Source organism: Empidonax traillii, unplaced genomic scaffold (assembly GCF_003031625.1).
Source record: "Empidonax traillii isolate 1590-97213 ecotype Southwest subspecies unplaced genomic scaffold, ASM303162v1 scaffold1122:size435736, whole genome shotgun sequence".
In the NCBI taxonomy this organism is placed as follows: Eukaryota; Metazoa; Chordata; class Aves; order Passeriformes; family Tyrannidae; genus Empidonax; species Empidonax traillii.
The window spans coordinates 373,209-396,025 of NW_020956315.1; the positions used below are offsets into that span (position 1 = coordinate 373,209).

Consider the following 22,817-nt stretch of genomic DNA (forward strand, 5'->3'; position numbering starts at 1 on the left):
CTGGGAGGTGCCATGAGCTGCTGTGCCACACTCAAGAACCAGGTTTGTTTAATGCAGTCACACTGGAACGGTAAATAGGGACTTGTTTTTACTTTACACTTATAAAATATCACCTCTAATTGAACTTCCAGTACCTTCTGGAACATCTGGATGAAGTGACTGGGAAAGGGGAAAGCTGTTAAGTATGAATATGGAGCAGCATCTGTCGGAGTGCTGATGGGGGTTTTTTCCTCCACCTGGCTAATTTTCCAGCTGGTTCAGGTGGGCAGAATTTCAACGGCTGTTTTTGTTGTTTGATCAGTTTAAAATGCTGATTTCTGAAATCAGATCCAGTCATGAAGTAGATCCCCAGTTTGATGAAGCAATTGCCTCACCTGCTGGAAAGGTCTTACAGAGCTGTCAGAATATTCTCACTGTTCTGGAGTGAAGGCTGATGGGCTCTGTCCTTGCCTGACTGCTGCTCCTCACAGCTGGCTTTGGAGAGATCCTTTTTCTGGCAAATAACTCTTCCCCATTACAGATCCTCCCCACGGTCCTGAATGTTTTGGTTTTTTTTCTTTCTTGCCCAGTCAGTTCTAACGCAGATCAAGCCTTAGAACAGAAGTCCTCATCTGCACAGCGTTTTTCTGTGTGTGGCCACTGAATTTCTGTGTATGGCCCCACTGGATCTTTCTCAAACAAGTGAGCAGCTTGGGGTGATGGGTAAAAGCTTTGCTTTATTTGCATTAAATACAGGCAAAAAAAAAAATATATGAATTATGTGCATTCATGTTTTGACTGCATTGATACTTCTTTTGTTTTTCTCTGGTGCTCATGAACCAGACAAAGTAGGAGAGAGTTTTTTTTGGTTAAAGGTTTACCCTGGAAGAACTCCTGGACCAGTTTTGCTTAAACTTTTTGCAAGTAACAGTGTGATTCTGGGAAATGGTTCATGCCAGAGCAGGTGTTCCCACAAAAGAGAAGGAAGGGGCAGCACAGAGAAATTGCTTTATGGCTTGATCAACACCCCCCTCCTACAAGCTCCTCGCTGAAGGGACTGAGTGTCACCTACAGTGGTGACAAGGGAGCAGAGCAGGGTCAGGAGTGCAGTTGAACCTGGGAAATTGGGAGGAAAGGTCTGTTAAGGTTTGTCCACCTTTCCCCCAAAACCTGAAGCAGTCAATTTATGCTAATGAGCAATAAATGAAATTCCCTGAGCTGAGTGTGCTTAGCCCCCAGCAGTACTTGGTGATTTCCCCGTCTATATTCTGACCAGTGAGTTTTCTTGCCCTTTTTTCCTTCTGTTTTCTTCCTGTCCTTCCCCCTGGGGGGGGTGAAGCAGCTGGGTAGATGTGGCTGCCAGCCCTGGCCAGCTCCCCATGGGATTCAACTCCCAGGCACTCGATGCTGCTGATGTGACAGCACACGACAAGCAGGGACCTGGAGCAGGGTTCAGGCCATGCCGTGCTTTAATTCCACCAGTTATCTCCTGGAAATGCTGATGGGAGGGAGAAGCAGCTGCCACCTGCCCTGAGGATTCACCCCAAGCCAGAGCCAGGCACCTTCCCTGCTCCCTGGCCACACAAAGGCCATGGCAAAGTCTTCTCATTACAAATTGCTAGTTTTAAATTGAGCTTCAGGGCAGTTCACCCCAAATGGTTCTAATTCCAACCACCCCCAAGTGTAGCCAGAGTAACTTTCTGTGTTGCTGTTAATATCCTGCCTGCTGTTCAGGGTAAAATTCACTTCTTCACTGGGCCTACACAAGATCCAGAGCTCTAGAATGTGATAGGAAGGGTAATTTGGACTTAAGGACTAACACAAGGCCATTGCTTTTCGGAGTTTTTAGTGGGTTTTCTCATAAACAGTTTCAACTGTGCCTTTTCACACTTAATTTCATAATTAGGTTCCCTATGAATAATTTACCACTTATTTTTCTGCTTGCAGTCACTGGACAAATGATTGCAGAGTTAAGGCATCTGCTGCTTTATACCTTGGTCTGTCTTACTTGCTGTGTAATAGCCATTTATCTGCAATTTAATTCTGAATTAGTGCAATATTTCTGACAAATGCCTTATGGAGTCAGCTGAGCACGCAGCAGGAATTTACACACCTATGAAATATTTGATACATCAGTGGTAGCTTATAAATACATCTCTTGAATTAGCACCATGCTCTGACCACCTGAGCTCATCTCAGGGTTGTGTGTTCTTCTAGACCCCAGTAAAATGTAACTGGCAGAGGTGCAAAAACTCTGCATCAAAATAACATAGAAATATGACTCTTTTGTGTGATTCTTTTTTTTTAAACAAAAGAGCAAGAGGGTAAAATACTGTTAAGTGGCTTAGTTATATTATTGTCGGGCTTTTTGTTGATTCTTTCAGATATTTTTAAGATTTTTCTGTGTATTTGTTCGAGTTAGGTGAACACAGATCCGATTCCAAAATCCCATTTTATCGTTCCCTGTTGCCTTCAACTTGTCTCAGTGAAAAAGTTTGCAAGAAGGTCTTTTCAACCCGGCTGATTCCATGAAAAACACAATGTGGCAAATACAGTTTGCACACCTTGAAGAGCAGGTGACTGAAGCCCACTCTCCTCTCCACGTGCTGCTTCCCACCCACAGGAAGCTCCTGAGCTTCTCGGCACCTCGAGGAGTTGAGGTTTGGCTGGTTTTGTCAGGAGGAAGCTGCACAGTCAGATGTATTTACACCCCAATGGACTTACCCTCTGACTGGTTTATTTTCCTCTGGCTGAGACTGGAATGTCTGTCTTTCCTGCTCTTTGAGTTTGTGTGTCCAGCTTTCAAATTGGCTGATCAGCCTGTTGTGCTTGTGATTTGCTCTGAATTGGGACTCTTGGACCAGGATTGAGGTTTCCTTGAAAATCCTTTTGCTGGGGGCACCTCAGTGAACACAAATTGAAATGAAAAGTGCTGGAAAAAGCGTTTGATTCCATTCTACTAAAATGTAAGCTTATTTAAGTGGTAAAAGGAGCATTTGTGGTCCCTCTGCACATGATGGATTCTCCGTTGGCAGTCTGTGATTTCAGATGTTTCCCGTGATTCAGATTTGCATTGTGAATAGTTCTGGGTTTATACCTGAATGAGGGAGGTATAAATGTGTTTCAACTCTTTCAAAAGGTGATTTGTGCTTTGGCTTATGAACATTTTAACAACCAGTGCTTTGAGAAATAAACAGCATCTCTAGAGCTGTCATTCCATAAGGATCTCAGAGGTGATGGTTCTTGTTTTGGTGGTGTATTTACAAACAAGCAAAAAAAATGAACAACATTTATTGTCCTAACACTCATCACTCATATAAGTTCATCCATTTTATCATCATCCCACTGGTTCTTTTGAGTTAATACTGGAAACTGCTTTGTTTCTTCAGCAACTTGGATTGGAGCTTAATCATTTAATGTAACTGCTCTCAGAAATGAATTGTAAATACAGATATAGCTTTTTACGGATTTGTTATCTCAACTAATTTTATTTTCTTATATAATCTGCTATTAAATGGATTTGCAATTTTTTTTTTGTTTTGTTTTTGTTTTTGTTTTTGTTGCTTATGAAAGCCCAATTAACAGTTCTTTCACAGTTTGGTCAGTACTGCAATGGTAAAAGACTTTCATCTTCATTGTTTTTATTATGAGATTATTTTTTTTTTTTTTAACAATGACATTTCCCCCTTCCCTCAGAAACAGCATGTGCAGAGTTTCTTTAGCTTGGGAAATTCAGCTACAGGGCTTTGATATTTGTATATTTGCACATTTCTATAGATGTGGATAAATATAAATGCACATACTCTTCCTGCTGTAAATGCCATTTCTAACAGGAAATCCATTGTCCTGCACGACAGGTGGGGTGTCCTTGGTATTCCCAACTTGACTCAACCCTCCAAGCTCATCCTGTTCCCTGCACCTTGTGGCAGTGGACTTTCTTAAAATTAATTAATTAATTTATACTAGATTTTACTACCTGGAGACGTGTGTAGATGGGTGGATGAGGCTCAGCAGGTCCTTCATCTTTCAGTCTTACATATCCATTCCAACAAAGAGAACAGCTCTGCCCACTTTCAAACACCTTCAAACACGAAATGCTGTTTAAACCTTTACATGTTGCTCATCCTCGTGCAAGTCTGGCTGTCCATCCTGTGTTAGCCGTGCTTCAGGCACACCTGGCACCTGCTGATTCTCCTCCTCTGCTCTTGTCCTTCTTTCAGAGTTCCTGACAGGGGGGCTGATGCAAACTGCAGTTCAGGCATCACAGTTGTCAGCCAGAAGCTGTATTCATTGGCAAAGAACTGACACGTCCCCCGCTGGCCCTGGCACTCGATGAATGGTGCTGATCTGAAGTCCTCCAGGCAGCTTCCAGGTGACATAAGGGACTGTCCACCACCCTGATCACCAGAGCCAGTGTGCTGGAAAGAACAATGAGAGAACTTGACAAATGTGCGTGAAAAAGAGGTAAGTTATGTTACTCTGTCTTTTTTTTTTTTCTTTCTTCATTTGCTTTTAATTGTGCTGGTGTGGTAATTGTAAATTAGAGTAAGCTTTTATTTTTTTTGCTGGAGAAAATTTTAGTTTGCTCTGCAATGAGTTAATCTCAAAAGTTGAGAGCCAGCTCACTTATTTTTCAGGTATTTATCAAACTGAAGGAAGAGGTAGTCTGGGATGATTCTGAACAATGCTGTTCTCCAAACTGCTGCAAATGTCTCTTGAGGATGGCATTAAAAAAACCTGGAGCTCTAATTCTGAAAATTGTGTCTCTGTACCTGAAAATCCCACAAGCAAAATCTTTGTAACTTTAAGAAAACGTGTGTCTGAAGGCTGCGAGTGCAGTCATGCAGCTGCAGCTGGGTTCTGCAGTTTGGAACTCTAACCCTTGTTGTGAGTATTCCTTTTCAATGTTCAAAGTAGGAACTGGATAATTTACTTTTCAGACCCCAAAAAAAAAAAATCTTTGAACCTCCAGCACCCAAAAAGCTGGGCGGAGGAGAATTTCCGATACGATGGCGCGCCCCCGACTCTCACCATCAGAAAGGAATACCCGATCCAAAGGCTCCTCCAGTTCGCTGGGCAGGGAGGGATGGACTCATCTTGACTGTGAACTGCCACTGCCTGGGCTGGGGCCTCGCACACAGCACACCTGCTGATGTAGGGCTGGATTTCCTGCTCGGAGAGCGGCTCCGTGGGCAGGGGGGCGGCGCTGGACAACCAGTAGGACTTGTCGTTCCGGCTGGCGTAGTAACACACCTGGTTGATGTTGCAGTAGGCAAAGGGCATGGTGCTAAACACGGGGAGACAAGAGCCTGCCAGACCTGAAAACGAGAACAAATGATGCCAGTTACTCCTTCTTGGTAAGTTGGAAATAGTATCCTGGCCGGTGTTGCTGGAAAACAGGATATCCTAACAGTGGTTGGGTGATTCACAGACCTTACACCTCCCAGACCTTTACCAAAGTGGCTGCTTATATGGAAAGTGGAGACTGACTTATATGGAAAGTGGAGACTGACTTATATGGAAAGTGGAGACTGACTTATATGGAAAGTGGAGACTGACTTATATGGAAAATGGAGACTGACTTATATGGAAAGTGGAGACTGACTTATATGGAAAATGGAGACTTTTTTTACCAATAAGTATCTTCCTTGACCATTAATATTTGTGTCACAATCCAATATTTAAACAGGATGTACTCTGTCACCCTGGGAAACAGTTATGATAACAAATTTCTTAGCTGTGCCGACGCTGAAAAATAAATTAAGGAAAGAGGTGGTGGCTGGTTTAAAAGGAGATCAGCTGTTTACAAACTCATTAGGAGCAGTGAGAAACCAAATGCCAATGCTGATAAATAGCAAGTTTTTGTAAAGTATGACAAGCCATTGCTGCCAGTGCATTAAGCTGAAATCTCAGCAGCTCTTCCAGAAAGGTTTCACAGAATCTTGGAGTGAAATAAAAGGATTGAGGGATTTTGCAGAGCCAATCCTGCAAAATTCTCATCAGGCAGACATCAGTGGGAACTGAGAAGTGACCAGTGCATACTGCAGCATATTTCAGAGGTGAAGTTCTTCCAGAACTGACTTTAGAACAGTTTCAGGATGACCTATTTAGTTACCAGTAATCACTGCCCAAAGTTCTGCCTTGAATTTTGTGTGAAGTGTTATTTCTGCAATGCCCCCGAGCTCCAACACCTTCATTAAAGACATATGACATTTCTGTACAGCAGCCAGTTTTATTTATCACTGATAATTTCCCATTCCAGTACTAATAAAGGATCTAGAGTAGCCTGAATAGGGAAAATTCCTGCAAAATTGGGAGATGGGGGCTCTGCTTTCTTTGAATTTTATTTTCATTGCTGTTAGGAGACATTCTGTTAGCAACTGGCTCTCCTGGGGAATGCCATCACACAACAGTGAAAACATTTTAAAAAACATCACTGCTATTATAAAGATCTCCTTTTATTGCTCTTCTAAACACTTCTGTTTTGTTCAGCTTATTTAGGTCCCTGATCTTTCCTCCTCAGAGACTTCTCTGACTCTTGTATAACAACTCAGCGAGAATGTAAGAAACATTTTCTGTGCAAATTTGCCACCAATCAGACTGCAAATCAGGCAGCTTATTTAAACAGCTGATTTCAGTCAGAACTGTAGAGGAAGTAGAAGAAATGACCCAGGACACCAAAAGAAGCTGCCTCTGGGAGAAGCTTTGCTTTGGCATTTTCCAAAACCATTAGCTTCTGACTCTTAAAAGCAGAGAGTTCTGCTCTACACATGACACATAATCTACTTGTAAAACTTAGTTACAGGGTCAAACTGGAACCACCCAACTTAACCAGCTCTTTTGCCCAAGCTGTCTCTACAGTCAAAAAGGAGCAGATCCTCCGGGAAGCTCTTTGAGTGTGACCAAATGAGATTTCTGACCTAGGAAAATCTCTCCAGACACTTCAAAGAGAGCCCAAAATTACTCCCTGGGATAAGTGAAATAAACCACTCATCCCTCCAAATTCTAGTCAAAATTACTTAGAGATGGAAATAGTTTTTTCATTCAATTGCACTGCAGCAGATTCATTCAATTATCACTACAATACATACCAAGATCTTGATTATGGGCCTTTTCCTGTCCTTCCAGGTACAGCAAACTGTAGCCAGTCCACAATTTTGGCATCCCCTGTGGGCAGAGCGGTTCTCTGTCTGACTGGCTGTGAAGGACGAGCAAGAATCCACTTGCAGATCTCGTGTGGGGGCCTGGTGGTCCTGGGATACCAGTCTGGCCAGGTGGACCTTATTCACAGGAGAAAGGTAAAGGAAATTCCATAAATTTCATAAAATACAGCAAATCTTCACACTAGCTATGTGTTGAGTGTTCAGTAAGGAGTTCCTGACTCAATATAACACAACTCCACGGGCTGTCATGGACAATAAAGACACCAGTGGACTTATGTTATCCTTCTTATGGCAGAGAACTGAACTGCATTGCCCCTGAGTGCTTGGCACTTGGCCTTTCTGTTGTACCTGTCTTGTGCTGTAGGGATTAAGAAATGAATGGAGGTGGGCAAGGATTTCCCAGACTCACCAGTAGGATGACTTTTCTGGACTGCATTCGAATCTTTGCAGTAACAGTCGATGCCCCTTCCTCACATGTGTATGAAACCCTTCATTTATTCAAGAGCAGTCACAGTTAAAATACAATTTTAATTACTCCCAGACAGTTGTCCCATTAGCCTTGACTCAGAGATGCATGCCTATTGATATGTGCTGTCTGAGCCTCTGGGGTTAATTGCCTTGCTGGTTAATAATGGATGCTGAGATAAATTTCCTTTCAACAGGTCTGGTTACAGAATCATTCACAAATGTCTCTATATCAGTGCTTGAACTGAGAGGGGGAAAGAAGCATCATAGAATCTCAGGCTAGAGGTGGATGTATCCCTGTGTGAACTGGGGGGGTAGAGATGAAACTTGGTCTGTCCATCATCTCCCACTCATCTCTCCCCCAGGGTCGTGTCCCATTCTTACCTTGTGGCCCAGCATATCCTTGCTCTCCTCTGCTCCCTTGGTCACCTGGTGGCCCAGGTGCCCCTGGTGAGCCATCTTGACCTGGCAGGCCACATGCCCCTTCTTCACCTTTTCTTCCTGGATAAATACAAAGGATGTGCTTTTGCTTCCTGTGGCTGCATTTAAGGTTTTGCATCGACCAAACACAAAGGGCCAGTCAGACACCGGGACAGGGAGGTGCAGACCCCCCTTTCTGCTGGGAATTCTCTTCCCATCTTAGCCACTCTGTGACCACAGCAGTAGCTCAGAGGCATGGCTTCATTACAGCAGCTCCTGATGAGGTTTTACATCCTCTCCCTGGAAGTTTTGTGATTTACAGTTGAAATTAAAGCCCTCACTAACAAACATTATCAGGGAAGCCAATTGTGGCATATTGTCAGCTATTATTGTACTTAGCAGTGGTTTCCCTCTTTTGATAAAAACCAGTTTTCAGATGAGGCTGTTTCTCTGGCACCCAGTGCAGTTGTTTCTCAGTGATGGTGTGTTTCATTCCTTGCAGATTTTGCTGTTTAACCTGCACACTGAGTCATTCAGGGCTGTCTCACAGCATTCAGAATTTCGCAAAGTTATTTTTTACTGGATTCATTAAGAAAACCTAAACCAGTCAAAACAATTAACAGCTTTTCTATGTTTATTGCACAGTTATTCTGCCAAAGCTTAAGCACACTGAAGCTTTAGTAAAGCACATTGCTTTTGCCAGTGAAACTTCCAGTTTGCCTTCCAAGCCAGAAGAACATTGGACTTCTCCTATCTTAATGAAAGGAGGAACATTACTAAGTATTTCTTTATTTCTTTCATGAAACCAGTGCAGGTATGTATCACTGTATCCCCCAGTTTCACAGAAACTCTTGCAAGCAATCTCCTGGGAGAACAGAATGGATTTTCCCTCTGGAGATACTGGATGTCCAGAGCAGCCACTACAACAAACTTCAGTTTCTCAAGCAGGAAATACCTAAACCCACATGAGGGATCCCACTACCTAAACTCAAGACACTCTGCAGACAGGCTGTGCTTTATTTCCATGAAGATGCTCTCTCTGTTGGAATCATCAGTACCAGCATCACCCTTGTTTTCTTTTTATCTGTCAGAAGAACGTTTCAGTTTTCCATCACTTCTTTTTAAGATCTCCTTGGTCAGTTTTCTTTTGTGGCAGCTTTCACCTTCTGACAGATAAAGAGCACTGTTGCAGCTGCCTCTCTGGCTTCAGTGTCTTTTTAGGACTTTTGGTTATCAGAGCTTTGGGATTCATTACTGCTAAATTTTTACATTTTTATATACATCCTTCAAATATGTCTAAACCATAGGAGTGGTTGGAGGCATTGCTTTATCGTTTGCTGGGAAAAGGGGAAAATACCATTTGAGGAAGTCTTTTCCCAACAGTGCCTGGTGCTTTTGCCCTCCCTGGCCCAGGAGAAGGGAAGATGGAAAACATGAGCTTACCGTGGGGTCCAGGGTGGCCTATTGGCCCTGGTAATCCTGCAGAGCCGTCCTCTCCTCTCTGCCCTGCTTCCCCAGGGGGGCCTGGGATTTTAGGGCACGAATCATCAACTATTCCTGGCTCCCCAGGGTCACCTGGAATGCGTAACAGGAGGGTGAATTGGAGGAGTGGTGAATGGCTCCCGTGTGAAAAATCAACATAAACGTGAGCTGACCTTGGTGCTCAAGATAATACTTTGGGTATCTTAAAATCTGGAATTATTAAGTCTCGCTGCTTGTAATTTTAGTCTTTTAGCGCAGCGTTTAAGGCATGGCAAGCATTAGCCAGCATAAGCCAGCTGATGTGAGCTTTGCCCAGGTGGGCAAGGCCAGTGGCAGGAGGAAATCACCTCGAGTTTCACCAGGGGAGACTTATATTGGATATTAGGAAATATTTCTTCATGGGTTGTCAAGCCCTGGAATAGGCTGCCCAGGGAAGTGGGCATCCCTGGAGGTGTTTAAAAACATTTAGATGTGATACTTTAGGGACATTGTTTAGTGGTGGACTTGGCAATGCTGGCTTAATGGTTCCATTTGATCATCTTTTCCAAGCTAAACAATTCCATGTTTGAAATATTGGGTGTACAGTTCTACTCTTAATATGCCCCCAACTGATTTGAGTTAAAGCCTAAATTTGACCCAACTTTAGCGCAAGCACCTCAGCACATGTAAAATTTGACAGTATTTTGCCTATTTGGTTGCAATAAGCAGGCCATAAAAAGCTAGCCCATAATAGCCATTTGAAATAATTATAATATATAAAAAAAATAAGGATAGCCCCATTTTATATTGGTGAAAGTTACTGGGAGCTTTTGCCTATTTGCATTTTGGAACATAGTTTAGTCAGATGAAGAGTTCAGTGTCTGTTGTAATCCAGGGTTGGGATTTTGCTAAACCTTTGGTTAGAAAAGCATCTTGTGTGAAAACCAAAAAAAACCACACCAATTCTAACTAGAAACAAGATATTTCATAATTCTCATTGACATTATAGCATTATCTACTATTCCTGGCAGCCACTCCAAAAATACCTTCTAATAAGAGTTGAGTTATCTACACATGAGGGGAGGTCCCACAAAAAGAACAATAATCAATAGTTATGAACTTACCTATGAAACCTGAAGGGTTTGAAAAATGGAAAGCAGATTGTGGCCATTGTGGTGCAGGTGGGAACAAGTTGCAGGCATGTAAATTAGAGTAAAGAATGGAATGAGAAGCGAAATCACTTGCATGAGGTGACATTAGAAATAAATACTTAGTTCAGAAATTTTTACACTACTCAAATGAGAAATCAATTAAGTTGGCAATTGTGAGCTTTTTTTCTGAGCTTGTTTAAAGTGTCTGTATGCAGGTAAATGTTAGTATGATTATATATGAATAGAAGGGTCACAGTTACACTTGACTGATGAGCAGCAGTGGGTTCTTAAGTACCTGTGGGACCTCTGGGACCGGGTCTTCCTGGAAAACCTTGGTCTCCTGGTTGTCCTGTAGCACCAGGTGGACCCTGTGGGCCATGGACCCCCATAGGACCTGGAAATAAACCCCAACATAAATAAAATGAAGCCTGGCTGCTTGGGACACTTCCACTCTGGAGCGTCCCAGAAAGAAATGCCCACTTCTTCTTCTCCTCTCCCTGCTCTTGAGCTGAACTAAAATTCGTGACTTTTCTCTTTGCAGAGCTCATAATACCCTTTGGGCCTTCTCTTCCTTGGTTCCCTGGAGGACCTCTGGCTCCTTGTTGTCCTCTCTGGCCAGGATTCCCTGGTGCCCCTCGAGCGCCGACGTCACCTGAATCTCCTCGCACCAAGATGGTCTCTCCAGGAGGCCCAGGATTCCCAGGATGACCTGTGGTAATAGAACTTTATTCTTAATGTATGTACAAAGACAAACATCTAAAAATAGCCTTGTTCCACTGATTTTTGTTTTGGTATTTTCCCCCTAGGATGTAGGACAGCCCTTGCATGTTTTTGGAAACACTAACATTAGCCTTTCCAAGGAAGAAAATAATAGGAATATTATTTCCCAAAGCTGTTTGAGTTCTGTGGAAGCAAAAGGCAGCAAGTTAATGGTACATGCATTGCAACGCTGTTTCTTGATATTTATATTTTATATTATAGTTTTATTACCACGTTGCCTAATCTGGAGATCTGTATTTTTGTCCTTGCTCTGGTGATCCATCCAGTGTTCTCCCCTCTGTGTATCCACTGAGGTATTGATGGGTTTCTTTATTCCCTGTGCACTTGTATACATCGTTCCACAGACAGTAACCCTGTGATTCCAAGCAGCCTCAGGGTTTTTTTTTTTTTTTTTAACATGATAAAAATTGGTATTTTTAATTTTAATACCTCTGATGCCATCTAAGCCAGGTGGTCCTTGATCACCTGGAGGACCAGGAGAAGCACTATCAGGAGATCTTCCCATAGGTCCAGTGGGTCCAACAGGTCCTCTTCTACCTAAAGGACCATGGGGGTTTTTTGAAAAGAAAAGAATTATTTGAATTTTTTTTTTTAGATTACAGACAGAAGTTGCTAAGTCAAAGACTGCCGACATGAGAAGTCAGGGAGGTAACTTTGATATCAAACATACCAGTGATCAGGCTAATGAAGCCATCTTGCCAAAGTGAAAATATTTACCTTTTTAAATTCTTAATTCTTCCCATAAAAATCCAAGTAACCTAAAGAATGCACCCTCCCTCGTTTTCGTGTCCTCAGAGGACAGATGCTCAAATCTCTGAACTTTCTCAGTGACCCTTCCTCAAACGCCTGCTTTTTCCTATTTCTGTGTAACTCTCATATCACAAAGCTCTCAAATAATCGTGTCAATCCTGTGATGCAGTTCCACCTTGCATTTACATCACAATAGTTGATGGATTTACTGTGGTTCTGTGACCACCAGATCTTCTGCACTCTTTTCCTTCAGGAATTTCTTTCCAACAGGCAACCCTACCTAGCAGTTCCCTGAGTCTGTCCAAGTCCATCACTTCCTATTTTCATTCTTTTCCCTCCTGTAACATCGTAAACAAGAAATTCCAGGGTCTCTGGATCTCTACTCAGGAATCATCAGCACATTATTACAACAGCAATGTTTTTAGGGAGGGAATCTTCAGGGTATGTACAATGTTCATCTTAAGCAGGGTAAGAGCCTGTATGAGCTTAATTTCAATTTTGCAAAGCAGCACTATGGAAAAAACCTTTTCTTACCTGGGAATCCTGGGAATCCCCTTTCTCCAGGGGGGCCTGGAATAGAAACACCAGGCCATCCAGGTTCACCTCTGTCTCCTTTTGGTCCAGTTTCTCCTGGGTACCCTGGGGGCCCTGTTTCACTTTGACCTTTATAAGAAAACAGTTTTGTACATGAAGCTTACAGTGAGTACAAATACAGATGTGCAGAATAGCAATACCAGCTGCAGATGTTCCTCCTCGCAAGGGTTGCCTAGTGCTGTTTTTCTGGTTCTCTCTTGGAAGCTGGATGGAGTTTTGTTGAATCTGGCCCTAATTCATCTCTTTCAAAGAAAGCAATCTCTTTGCTTTAAGGCTCTTCTTCAGGGGTTATTTTATGTTGTGTCACTGTTGTCTGTAACTTGAAATGTAAACTACTTACGTGGTTCTAAATTTAATTACCTATCAGCATATATTTTTAAACTGTAGATAGATGGTAAGCATTGTGTTTTTGTTTGTTTTTTTTTAATGATGTTTCAAAAGCATATTTTGAAAGCTGCAAATACATCAGTGTGAGTGAAATCCAGGTTCCTCTTAAGTTTGTGGCACAACTCCCATTAAAGAATGGGGCTGGGATTTCACAAGTCTCCTTTTAATTTGTTAGCTTCATCTTTTACATGTTAAAAAAAAAAAAAAGAAAGGAGACTTGGCTCTCCTTTGAATCATCTGCAGTGAACATTTTAATTTTATAAACAGCCTTGAACCATTCCAACAAAACTGTGTGAGGAATGGAAGTTTGAAAGCTTTCCCCACAAATGACTGCAGGTGTGTCATTAGATTCTGTTGGGAAGTTTGGTCTGAGCTTGGATGATATCTTCTGGGCAAGGAAAACATCAAAATCACATTCTCCACTCCTTCCACCTTCAGTCATTTAAGAGTAGATTTCCTGTTCCACATTCCTCTTTTCTTTCTTTACCTGGAGCTCCTGCAGAACCTTTTTGACCTTTTAGTCCATCTAAGCCATCCAGTCCAGGAAGTCCAGGAAGACCTGAAAGGTATTGTAGATTATAGGCAGGACTGGATGCCACAATAATAATCCTTTCAAGTCACAATTAGAAGCTATACCTTTTTGTTTGTTTGTTTGTTTATCTGACAACACATTCTGGATCAAGATGGGGTTTTTGCTGAATTTGATTCTTATTGGCAACTGCAGATGAGATCACACTGCACCTGAGTGCAGCCTTTTTGGAAAGGAAAATGGGAACAAATTGAAAACAGCAATGAGAATGAAATCATTCACATCGAAGCAGAAAACATACCTTTCAATCCTACAGGTATTTCCATGCTGCAGTCAGCAGTAGGAAGCTTGATATGGGCTAATTTATTAAGTTGTGTCTGTGTCTAGGCTGCTACTGTTACATGTGGTTAACTCATCCAAAGTTAGTTGTGTTATCCCTTCGTGACCTCGAGATGGGGTTGCAGACACCATCTAAAGGACCTGTAAAGCTGGAACTTCTTTACAGCTTCTGTTCAAAATGTAAGTGCAGTTTAATTTAGCTGCACTAAAAAGAGGTGAAATTTTCACTTGGCTTCTTTTCTCTGGTGCTGCAGATTTCACACAGAAAACCCTGATTTTTTTGCACCACACTGGTACGAAATTTTTCTGAACTGAGCAGCACAAAGTCTTTGAGGACAACAAATCTGTAATTGAGACAATATGATGGCACGTGATAGTGTACAGAACAGCTTTGTCACTAGTGAGGTTCGCTGGATGACAGTGACTTAAATCTAGTCAGGTACAGCTATTGCTTTATAATCTGTGCTTTTTTGAAAATTGCTAAAACAGTAAGTAAAAACATAGATGGCACTTTTTCATCCATTTTTTTAAAAAATTGAACTACTCTGAGTTTATATTCACTGTTTGCAGTGGAGGGTAAAAATGTCTCCATGTCTTCAGCACTTGATAGGTTTTTAAGCTTTAGATATGAATTATTAAATATGGAAATGTACAGTCTGCTGGTGATAGGAATGTATCTGGCAAAACTGAGGGGTCATTTGGTCACGGGTTTCAAAGAGGTTTCAGGCAGAGGAACAGACTGGGGATTCCTCTTGCTCTGGAGAGGGACAGATTGGAGTGGACACTGATGGTCAATGAGTTGAGCAACACTGTCAGTGCCCGTTCCTGTCCCTGTTCCACCTCTGTTCTCCTCCCTGTCATGCAGGATTCCCAGTCCAGTTGCAGTGGGGTTTTTTTTCCCCAAATCTGAATTATCTTTGTCTCCTTTTCCCCCTCTGGCTCCTTCCTGGCATGGAAGATATGTCAGTTCTGTGTTCTGGTGCCCATGCTCGGTCCCAGGATGTCCTGTAGCACAACAATCCGCTGTATATCCAGGGAGTGAACCTTGGGAGAGTTTATTGCTCTACTCAAGCACATGTGAATGGACATATTTTTTTAAAAAAGTTCATAAACTAGTCAAATCTGGCAGAGACAAATTGCTGTAGGAACAGCAACACAAATGCCCTTCATCAGCTGCTTCATCTGCCAGATTTAAAGGTCCCTAGTTCACAGATGGGTCATCTGAGAAAGAGAACTCAAGTGCCTTTTCATTTTTCCTGACAGGCACACCAAAAATTATAATCATATAGCTCTGCCCTGAGGAACTGTTGAATTATTTTAGTTAAAATTTAACAATGGATGGATTGAAAGGTGAAAAAATTCCAGCCTGCAGCAAACACCAGACTGGAAAAATTTAAATCCAGAAGATTGTTTGAAAACCTGAAAGACATTGATAATGTACTCTCTGTGTAATCCACTTTGTAATGTGAGGTGCTAGTAATCCAACCTGTGATATCTTCTTGCCCTTAATTAACTGTTCTTTAACTTTTCATGACATTCTAAGTTTAAGTCCTGCTTTCTGTGGCCTCCTTGTGCTTTGAACAGGTTCCCATTTTCAGATTTATGTAAGAGTCGCATTTGGGGAATTTAACAGTGGTATTTTAAAATTATTACCAACTCCTAACTAATTTTGGCCCCCAGGTCACCACTGCAAACGTTTTTTGATCTTTGGCTCATTCAGGCAAGATTGATGGCTTGGTTCACTCGCTTTCCAGGGAATTTCTGACACGTTTGCCAACAATCCATTATAATATCAGCACTTGTAATTCTAGATTTTTGGATTGCTGCAGTCCCATATTTCTAGGTACAGCTGAATTGGCTGACCTAGGCATGAACTACTGTTTCTGGTATTGGACAGCCCAACTCAGCTTCTACTTCTGCAAGTAATTCCGCTGATGTTCTTAATATTGCTTTCTTCATCAAGGATTACTCACACAAGTAAGGCTTGCCAGACTAAGCCCTTAACCAGTGAAACTACTGTAATAAAGAAAATGGGATTATGCTTTGGTAGATGCCGTTTAACTAATTTTTGAAAAATCCTCAAGTTGTGTAGGCACAAGGCCTTCCATGTAAATGAGAGCCAGTGGGATGGGTAAGTAAGTCTGTGTGGTTACCTTTGAGCAGCCACTTGTGGGGTTTTTTTTGACCCTTCTCAGTTCAGACATCCCTGCCACTGCAGATCTCTGCCTTTGTTACAGCCAATATTGTTTGCAACACTGAAATGTTCTCTTGCACATTATGCATCAGCAGGGAATCTGTCACGACACTTTAAATCAGCACCACTTATTTACTGCAAGCCATCATAAATGGTTTCCATTTTTCATTTCCACTTTCAGTAGTTTATAAGAAACCTTCTTGATTTTTCCTTAGGTTGAATTTGAAAAAGTGGATCTGTTGTTCTCTCTAAGCATTTATCACAGTCCAAGTGTTACTTTACTGTGATTTCTGTATATGGGTCACTAATATTCCTGTTCAGGAACTGGTTATGAAGCACAATATAACAGAGAGAAGATGCAGAGTTGATAACTTTCTTCATGAACTATTACTGTGACTTAAAATTTTAGTTCTGATCATAGAAAAAGTTAATATGTTCTCCAACAAAAACAACCATATGGATGAATTACTGTTCAATCTGAACTCAATCATTGTGAAAAGTGTAAATTAGGATGTGGAGGAAACACTTCTACATTAAACCCCTCAAAATTCAGTTTTGGGAGAAAACAACACCACAACAAAATGAACAGAAAAAACCAACTTATCGTAATTTGTTAAAACAAGTTTATAAGACAAATCTGTCCACAGCAGTCTGCTGGGTCTGTAGAGTAACAGTGGCACTCCATGGTGAAAATGTGGAACACAGCATAACTTCAGTAAAAGTGAAAAACTGAATTAACTGCAAACTTCTTTTTCTTAAGTTCTGCGATACCAGCCGAGCCAGACACTGTTTCTACCTTTCCCCTTCTAAATTGTATCCCAGTTTTCTGAGGTAGCATTTATGTTACTTTTCAAAGGTGATGGGAACTGGCTTAATTCTTCTGATAGTTTAAACGACCACAGAATTCAAATCATGGTCATAGTTAGGCCTTTTCCATTTTCCCTCCTAAAAGGGTATTTGTGTTTGGTGCTGTTACATCACCACTAGAATGCCACTGGATACTGTTTACCTTTTCTGCCTTGGAATCCAGGTAATCCTTGCAATCCTGGAGGTCCCAAAATTCCACGTTTCCCTCTTTCCCCAGGTTCTCCTGGTAATCCCTGAGGACCTGTAGCCCCTGAGAGTGGAAAAAACAATAATCTGTGAATATGCAAATCTTTTAAATTGTTGATTTAGCTTTCAATACACCCCTTCACATGACCTCTGATTTCTCCAGCCTCCTACACAGAGGGGCCTCCTCAACAGTGCTATTACACTGTTTTTTAAAACTTTGGTATTACCTGGTAATCCTGGTATTCCTGGATATCCAGGGTCACCCTTGGATCCTGGCCCTCCAGGTTGTCCTTGGATTCCTGGTGAACCCTTCTCCCCTGGGAATCCACAGGGCCCTTAAAGGAAAAAAAAAAAGGGAGTAATCTAGCATTTCTTTGTTAAAAGTTTCCCATTCTTCATTTCACGATAAGTTAAAAAAAGTATAAAATTCAGCAAAGGGTTTCTTGACAAGAAAGAGAATCTTATTCAAATCCTTCAGAGCTCCCTCTCTGCTAACAAAACTTAGAGAAAACAAGCTCTTAAATGCAATTGTTTCTTCAGCAGACGGAGGTACCTGCTGATCCTGGATCTCCGGGTGGCCCTTTCCGACCACGGGCACCAAGCAGAGGAGTTGGGTCCCCTCTCTCACCTGTGGAGGTACAAGGACTTCCATTTCAGACAAGGATCTTTTTCATCCACAAAAGCAAAGCTGGACAGGTTTGTAAGATCAGAAAATTTACTGAGAGATATTACCAGCTAGAAAAGGAACTGTGAGAACACAGGATGAAAATTGCAAATTATGACGGTTCACCTGATTGCCTTTTCTCTTATAGATATTGACAAATTTTTCATATCCATAAGAATGGATTTGTACTTGATTGTCATGGAATTTTTAAACTCAGTGAAATTTGACACAAATTTATCTTCTAAATTAATAAGATCATCTTTTAAAGGAACAAACTGTTACAGGATATACCGAAATGCAATTTCTGCCTTCAGGTAAGTCAGACTTGTTTCTAATTACATTCATGTTTTAAAGGAAAACAGGACAGAAGTGAAAATGAATTTTCTAGTGAGTCCTTGTGATCTATTGCACACACATCCTCACAATATTGCTCTTTTCAAAGCCTGTGTGTATAAACTCATTACCTTTGCATCCTTTGGGCCCAGGCAGTCCTGGATTTCCTGGGATTCCTGGTAAGCCAACCTCACCCTGATTTAAAAAAAAAAAAATAAAAAAAAATGTTTGACATATGTTGTGTGTAGCAGGAATAATCTATAAGAGCATTTGGTGCTCTTAGCAAAACTGTATCTTAAGCTCAGCAGAAAAGCATGTTGTCTTTGTTACACGTCTAACACTGACCACTAACACTTCCAAGAAACTGTAGATTAGACTTGCTAATAATTTTGAATTTGTGCTTTTATACTTCATTCTAATTCTTGGCTCAAACAGCTTAAATCCCCACAGATGGCCTGAGTAATTTGATTTAAAAGGTACCATAAAAATATACCAAATATTGTTGTATGTTACCCAAAATTTACTACAAACATTAATCAGCAATATGTTGTGATGTAACAATAAAAATGCAAAGATTTCCCTATTTTTCCCTTTTGAATAATGACCTGTAATCAGCAAACCACACATTACCTCTTCAAAGAAATTTGATAATTGCCTGGGTTCTGCCTGGAGCAAACTGGCCCCACAGGCAGAGGTGACTTGGTTTGCTGTGTCTCTTGGCTTGTCCACTCCACACAGAAGGATATGAAGGAGCACCTACATATTAATCTCCTAATTGTGCTGCTGCTGCGTTATGATCTCTGTGGTAAATGATCTGTCAAGCTGTTCTTAGGAATAATGATAAAAACTTGATGGTGCATTTCCCTCCTATTTAGTGTGATGTAGCCTGGACTTCCACCAAGAGGAAGTGAACAAAATCAGGACATGCAGCTGGGAGAGGCCCTGCGCTGACTCCAACTACAGTCCCTGCTGAAATGTAATCAAAAAATTTAGGTATTAGGCAATTTACATTTCCTGCTATATTGACAGTCTCTTCTGAGAGGGAAGATCTAATGGTGAGTACAATTCATGGACCCTTCCTCCTATTTGATAGGAGATAACTGCAAAGTCTAGGCCATTTCACTACCCCTCTGTTTACCTGGTCACCTGGTTCTCCTTGAAAACCTGTAATTCCTGTAAAGCCTTTTGGTCCTGGGAAACCCAGAGGTCCTGGAAAGCCCATCACTCCGGTGTCACCTTGGTCACCTGGCAGTCCTGGAACACCGTTCTTCCCTGGCAATCCTCGGGTGCCTCTGTAACCAGTATTGCCTTTTTCACCTAAGATAATTGCAGATCAAGATAATGACCAATAAAGTCAAGCCATTATTTGACACTTATTTTGAGCGTGGCAACGCTTTCACACTTTGTGTGTGGCCACACTCTGTGTATTGGGTAATTGTCCAAAGAAACTATCCTGCTGCTTTAAGAATTTGTAAACATGATAAGGTTGTTGGTTGCTTCTGCAGCCTCCAGTCCCTACCAGTGAAAACCAGTGATTTAGAGCAGATGAATAAGTGTCCCTGCATGGCTTCATTTTATGGCCTTACCTCTTTCACCTCTGAATCCACTCTCACCAGGAAACCCTGGGTCTCCCATTTGCCCTTTCTCTAAACGGATGTTAATGAAGCCGCTGTCTCCTGGAGGCCCCCTTTCACCTTTGAGCCAAAGATAAGAAATGTAAGTATATCTCATGAATGAAATGTCCTGAAAATTAATTTTAGTAGTGACTTTCCTAATAGAGAGAGCCTTCAAACACTAATGTGGTCCTCAGTTGTTTCACCAGGCTCACTGCTAACAAAATTTATCCCACTTCTCTTGCTTTTTAGTCAATTCAGTAGTAACCCAAGTGATGTTAAATCAGGAGAATTATGAAAGATTACAAAAGATGGCAATTGTGCACTGCCTGTGATTGCACCTTGCAGATGGTTATTCTCTTTCCTATAAAAAGTAAATATATTCCTAACACAGCACCAACATAACTACAGAGTGAAGTCAAATTTCACAAACCTTTTGTTCCTGCATCCCCACATTCTCCACCAGGCCCAGGTGGACCCATTTTTCCTTCTTCGCCTTTTGCACCGGAGATTCCCTCTGTGCCTTGTATTCCTGGGAGTCCTGGGAATCCTTGGGGTCCCTGAATCCCTTTGCTTCCTGGTAACACGAAATGCTTTGTTTTACAAAAGGCATTAAGTACCTCAGTCTTTTCCTCATCCTTTGTCACTGTGTTTCCCTCCTCTCATTTAATAAAAGATGGAGATTCTCCTTAACCCTCCTTTTGTTGCCAATGTATTTATGGAAACGTTCTCATTTCAAACAGCAGCAGCAAGCTCGAGGTCTTATAATTGGGCTTTGGCCCTTCTGCTTTTCTCCCTGCATAACCTCATGACACCCTTGTCCTCCTGAGTTGCCTGTCCCTTCTTCCAAACTTCATAAACTCTCCCTTTCTTCCCGAGTTCCAGCCAAAGCTCCCTGCTCAGCTGTGCTGGTCGTCTTTCCTGTGGCTTGTCTTTCAGCACATGTTCCTGTGTCTTTCAGATTTCCTTCTTGAAGAATATTCAGCCTTTCTGGACCTCCCTGCCCTTCAGGATTGCCTCCCAAGGCACTGCTAACCAGCCTCCTAAACGGGCCAACATCTAAACATATTGCTCTTATTAAAGCATATTACAAGCCATTACAGTAGGAAATAATAGATGGAAATGGATCAGTGCTGTCAAACAACTGAAGCACCAGGATGCACCAAGATGCACTGAACTACTTCCATCCCTTTGATTTTATCATAAGACCCTGCTGCAGGGTCTTATTCTTGAAGCTGGAAAGAAAGGAGGGTGCCAAGTACTCCCTAGTGTTAACAGCAGCAGAAATAGCTCCCTCTACAAGAGATGTGACAGATGAGGTGCTTTGCAGGATGTTGGACACACCTGTTTCTCCTGGGAAACCAGCAGGTCCTCTATTGCCTGGCAGTCCTGGGAGCCCTCGTGAGCCTGGAGGACCTGGGGGACCTTGTGAGCCTGGAGAACCTCTCAGACCTTTGATTCCAGGTGGCCCAGCTTGGCCCCTGTCTCCCCTCTGGCCTTTAAAGCCTGGTAAACCTGAGAAAAAGAGCTTTAATCTATGTATGTAAATGCAGGAGAATGTTCAGCAATTGTATCTAAGAAGCAGAAAGTGATAGACTTGGTATAAATCAGCAAATATCAGTAAACATGGCAAAATTACTTGGAAGCTTTGTTACCATGTTGGAGTCTTGGCCCTGCCTAGATTTATCACCTGGAATGTTTGTTTTCTTTCATTTCTTTAGTGACAGACATATCATGTGATGAAATCTGGCTGAAAATACGTGCAAAGCTTGGTGCTGTGAGGCAACCCCGTGGGGATGTGGTCTACCTTGAGGTCCTGGCAGGCCCATGGCACCTCGGAGTCCTGGTGGCCCTGGTAAGCCCGTGACACAGGGTGGACCAGGGAAGCCTGGACAGCCTGGTGCTCCTATATCACCTTCTGGGCCTCTGAAACCCTTGGCACCTGGAAATCCTGGGGTGCCAGGTTGTCCTGGGGGGAAAAAAACAGTGTTATAGAATGTTTTAGCTCCATTCCTCGCCATCCTTCAGAATTCCTCATTTTAATTTTGAAACGTGCATGTTCAGTTACTGAAGGGTCTTCCTTGTCGTCTGTTTTTTCCAGTTTGTGAAAGTTGATGCTCTCCTGTCATTTAGGATTGGCTGGTGTGGAAAGCTTCTTTATTTGAGGAACAGTAAGGAATTCAACCCTCATCTCTGGGTAAGGGTGATAGTTTTTGATGAGTAGGAGCAGAGTGGGGGGAGCTCCCTGGTCTGCACCAGGGCACAGCACTGGGGCCAGTTCTACAGGTGTTCCTACAGGGAGTTTTATCTCAATCAGGACCACCTTTCCTCAGATCTTGCCCTTTGAACATGGATATATGTTTCACAAAAACTGTCCCGTACCTTGAAGCCCAGGAATGCCTGGATTCCCCCTTGCTCCTTGTGCTCCAGGGGGTCCTGGCAGTCCCCTGTTTCCCGGGATTCCAGGAGGGCCATACGTGGTGTCACCTGGAAGACCTTTCTGACCATCTGTGCCAGGTGGGCCTGGAGGGCCGTTTTTACCATCAACTGTGGATCCTCTTTCCCCCTGGTCACCGGGATCACCAGCTGTGCCTCGAAAGCCTGTTGAGAGGATTTTTAAATTCAAACAGGGCATGATTCAGGAGGTGTTTGGGTTTGTGTTTGTTGCTTTGTTTGTTTGTTTTCCCCCGAGCAGTGGAATGCTATAATCCAAATTTAACTAGATTTAAATTATTACTTTGCAAAGAAAAATAACATCACACGTGAAATTTCAGGTTTCTCATTTGTAGCTAATGATACATGAGGATTGAAGGAGGTAAATCCCGTGGGAAGTGACAGCAGTTTTCTTTGGGGCAGCATCTGTCTTGAAGGCTGTAACTCTTGTCCAGTTTAGTCCCCTTCCTAAAATTTTACTAATTGTTCCCAGTTTTCTGAGAATATTT

At 42.1% G+C, this 22,817-nt stretch overlaps 1 protein-coding gene across 1 annotated transcript in view; it reads right to left on the reverse strand.

The window, feature by feature from the left end:
- COL4A4 (collagen type IV alpha 4 chain) overlaps positions 1 to 22,817 on the reverse strand; it is a 56,081-nt gene that overhangs the window by 465 nt on the left and 32,799 nt on the right. The window contains exons 27-47 of the mRNA XM_027905103.1: positions 22,258 to 22,476; positions 21,683 to 21,844; positions 21,220 to 21,390; positions 20,309 to 20,452; positions 19,849 to 19,956; positions 19,401 to 19,579; positions 18,394 to 18,457; positions 17,819 to 17,893; positions 17,493 to 17,600; positions 17,222 to 17,329; positions 13,638 to 13,709; positions 12,704 to 12,832; positions 11,849 to 11,956; positions 11,193 to 11,348; positions 10,935 to 11,033; positions 10,613 to 10,621; positions 9,471 to 9,602; positions 7,992 to 8,108; positions 7,071 to 7,259; positions 5,011 to 5,297; positions 3,914 to 4,397 (exon numbers count right to left, since the gene is read on the reverse strand). Coding sequence (XP_027760904.1) covers positions 4,134 to 4,397; positions 5,011 to 5,297; positions 7,071 to 7,259; positions 7,992 to 8,108; positions 9,471 to 9,602; positions 10,613 to 10,621; positions 10,935 to 11,033; positions 11,193 to 11,348; positions 11,849 to 11,956; positions 12,704 to 12,832; positions 13,638 to 13,709; positions 17,222 to 17,329; positions 17,493 to 17,600; positions 17,819 to 17,893; positions 18,394 to 18,457; positions 19,401 to 19,579; positions 19,849 to 19,956; positions 20,309 to 20,452; positions 21,220 to 21,390; positions 21,683 to 21,844; positions 22,258 to 22,476 — 2,900 coding nt within the window. The 3' untranslated portion in view covers positions 3,914 to 4,133. The remainder of the gene's footprint in view (positions 1 to 3,913; positions 4,398 to 5,010; positions 5,298 to 7,070; positions 7,260 to 7,991; positions 8,109 to 9,470; positions 9,603 to 10,612; positions 10,622 to 10,934; positions 11,034 to 11,192; positions 11,349 to 11,848; positions 11,957 to 12,703; positions 12,833 to 13,637; positions 13,710 to 17,221; positions 17,330 to 17,492; positions 17,601 to 17,818; positions 17,894 to 18,393; positions 18,458 to 19,400; positions 19,580 to 19,848; positions 19,957 to 20,308; positions 20,453 to 21,219; positions 21,391 to 21,682; positions 21,845 to 22,257; positions 22,477 to 22,817) is intronic.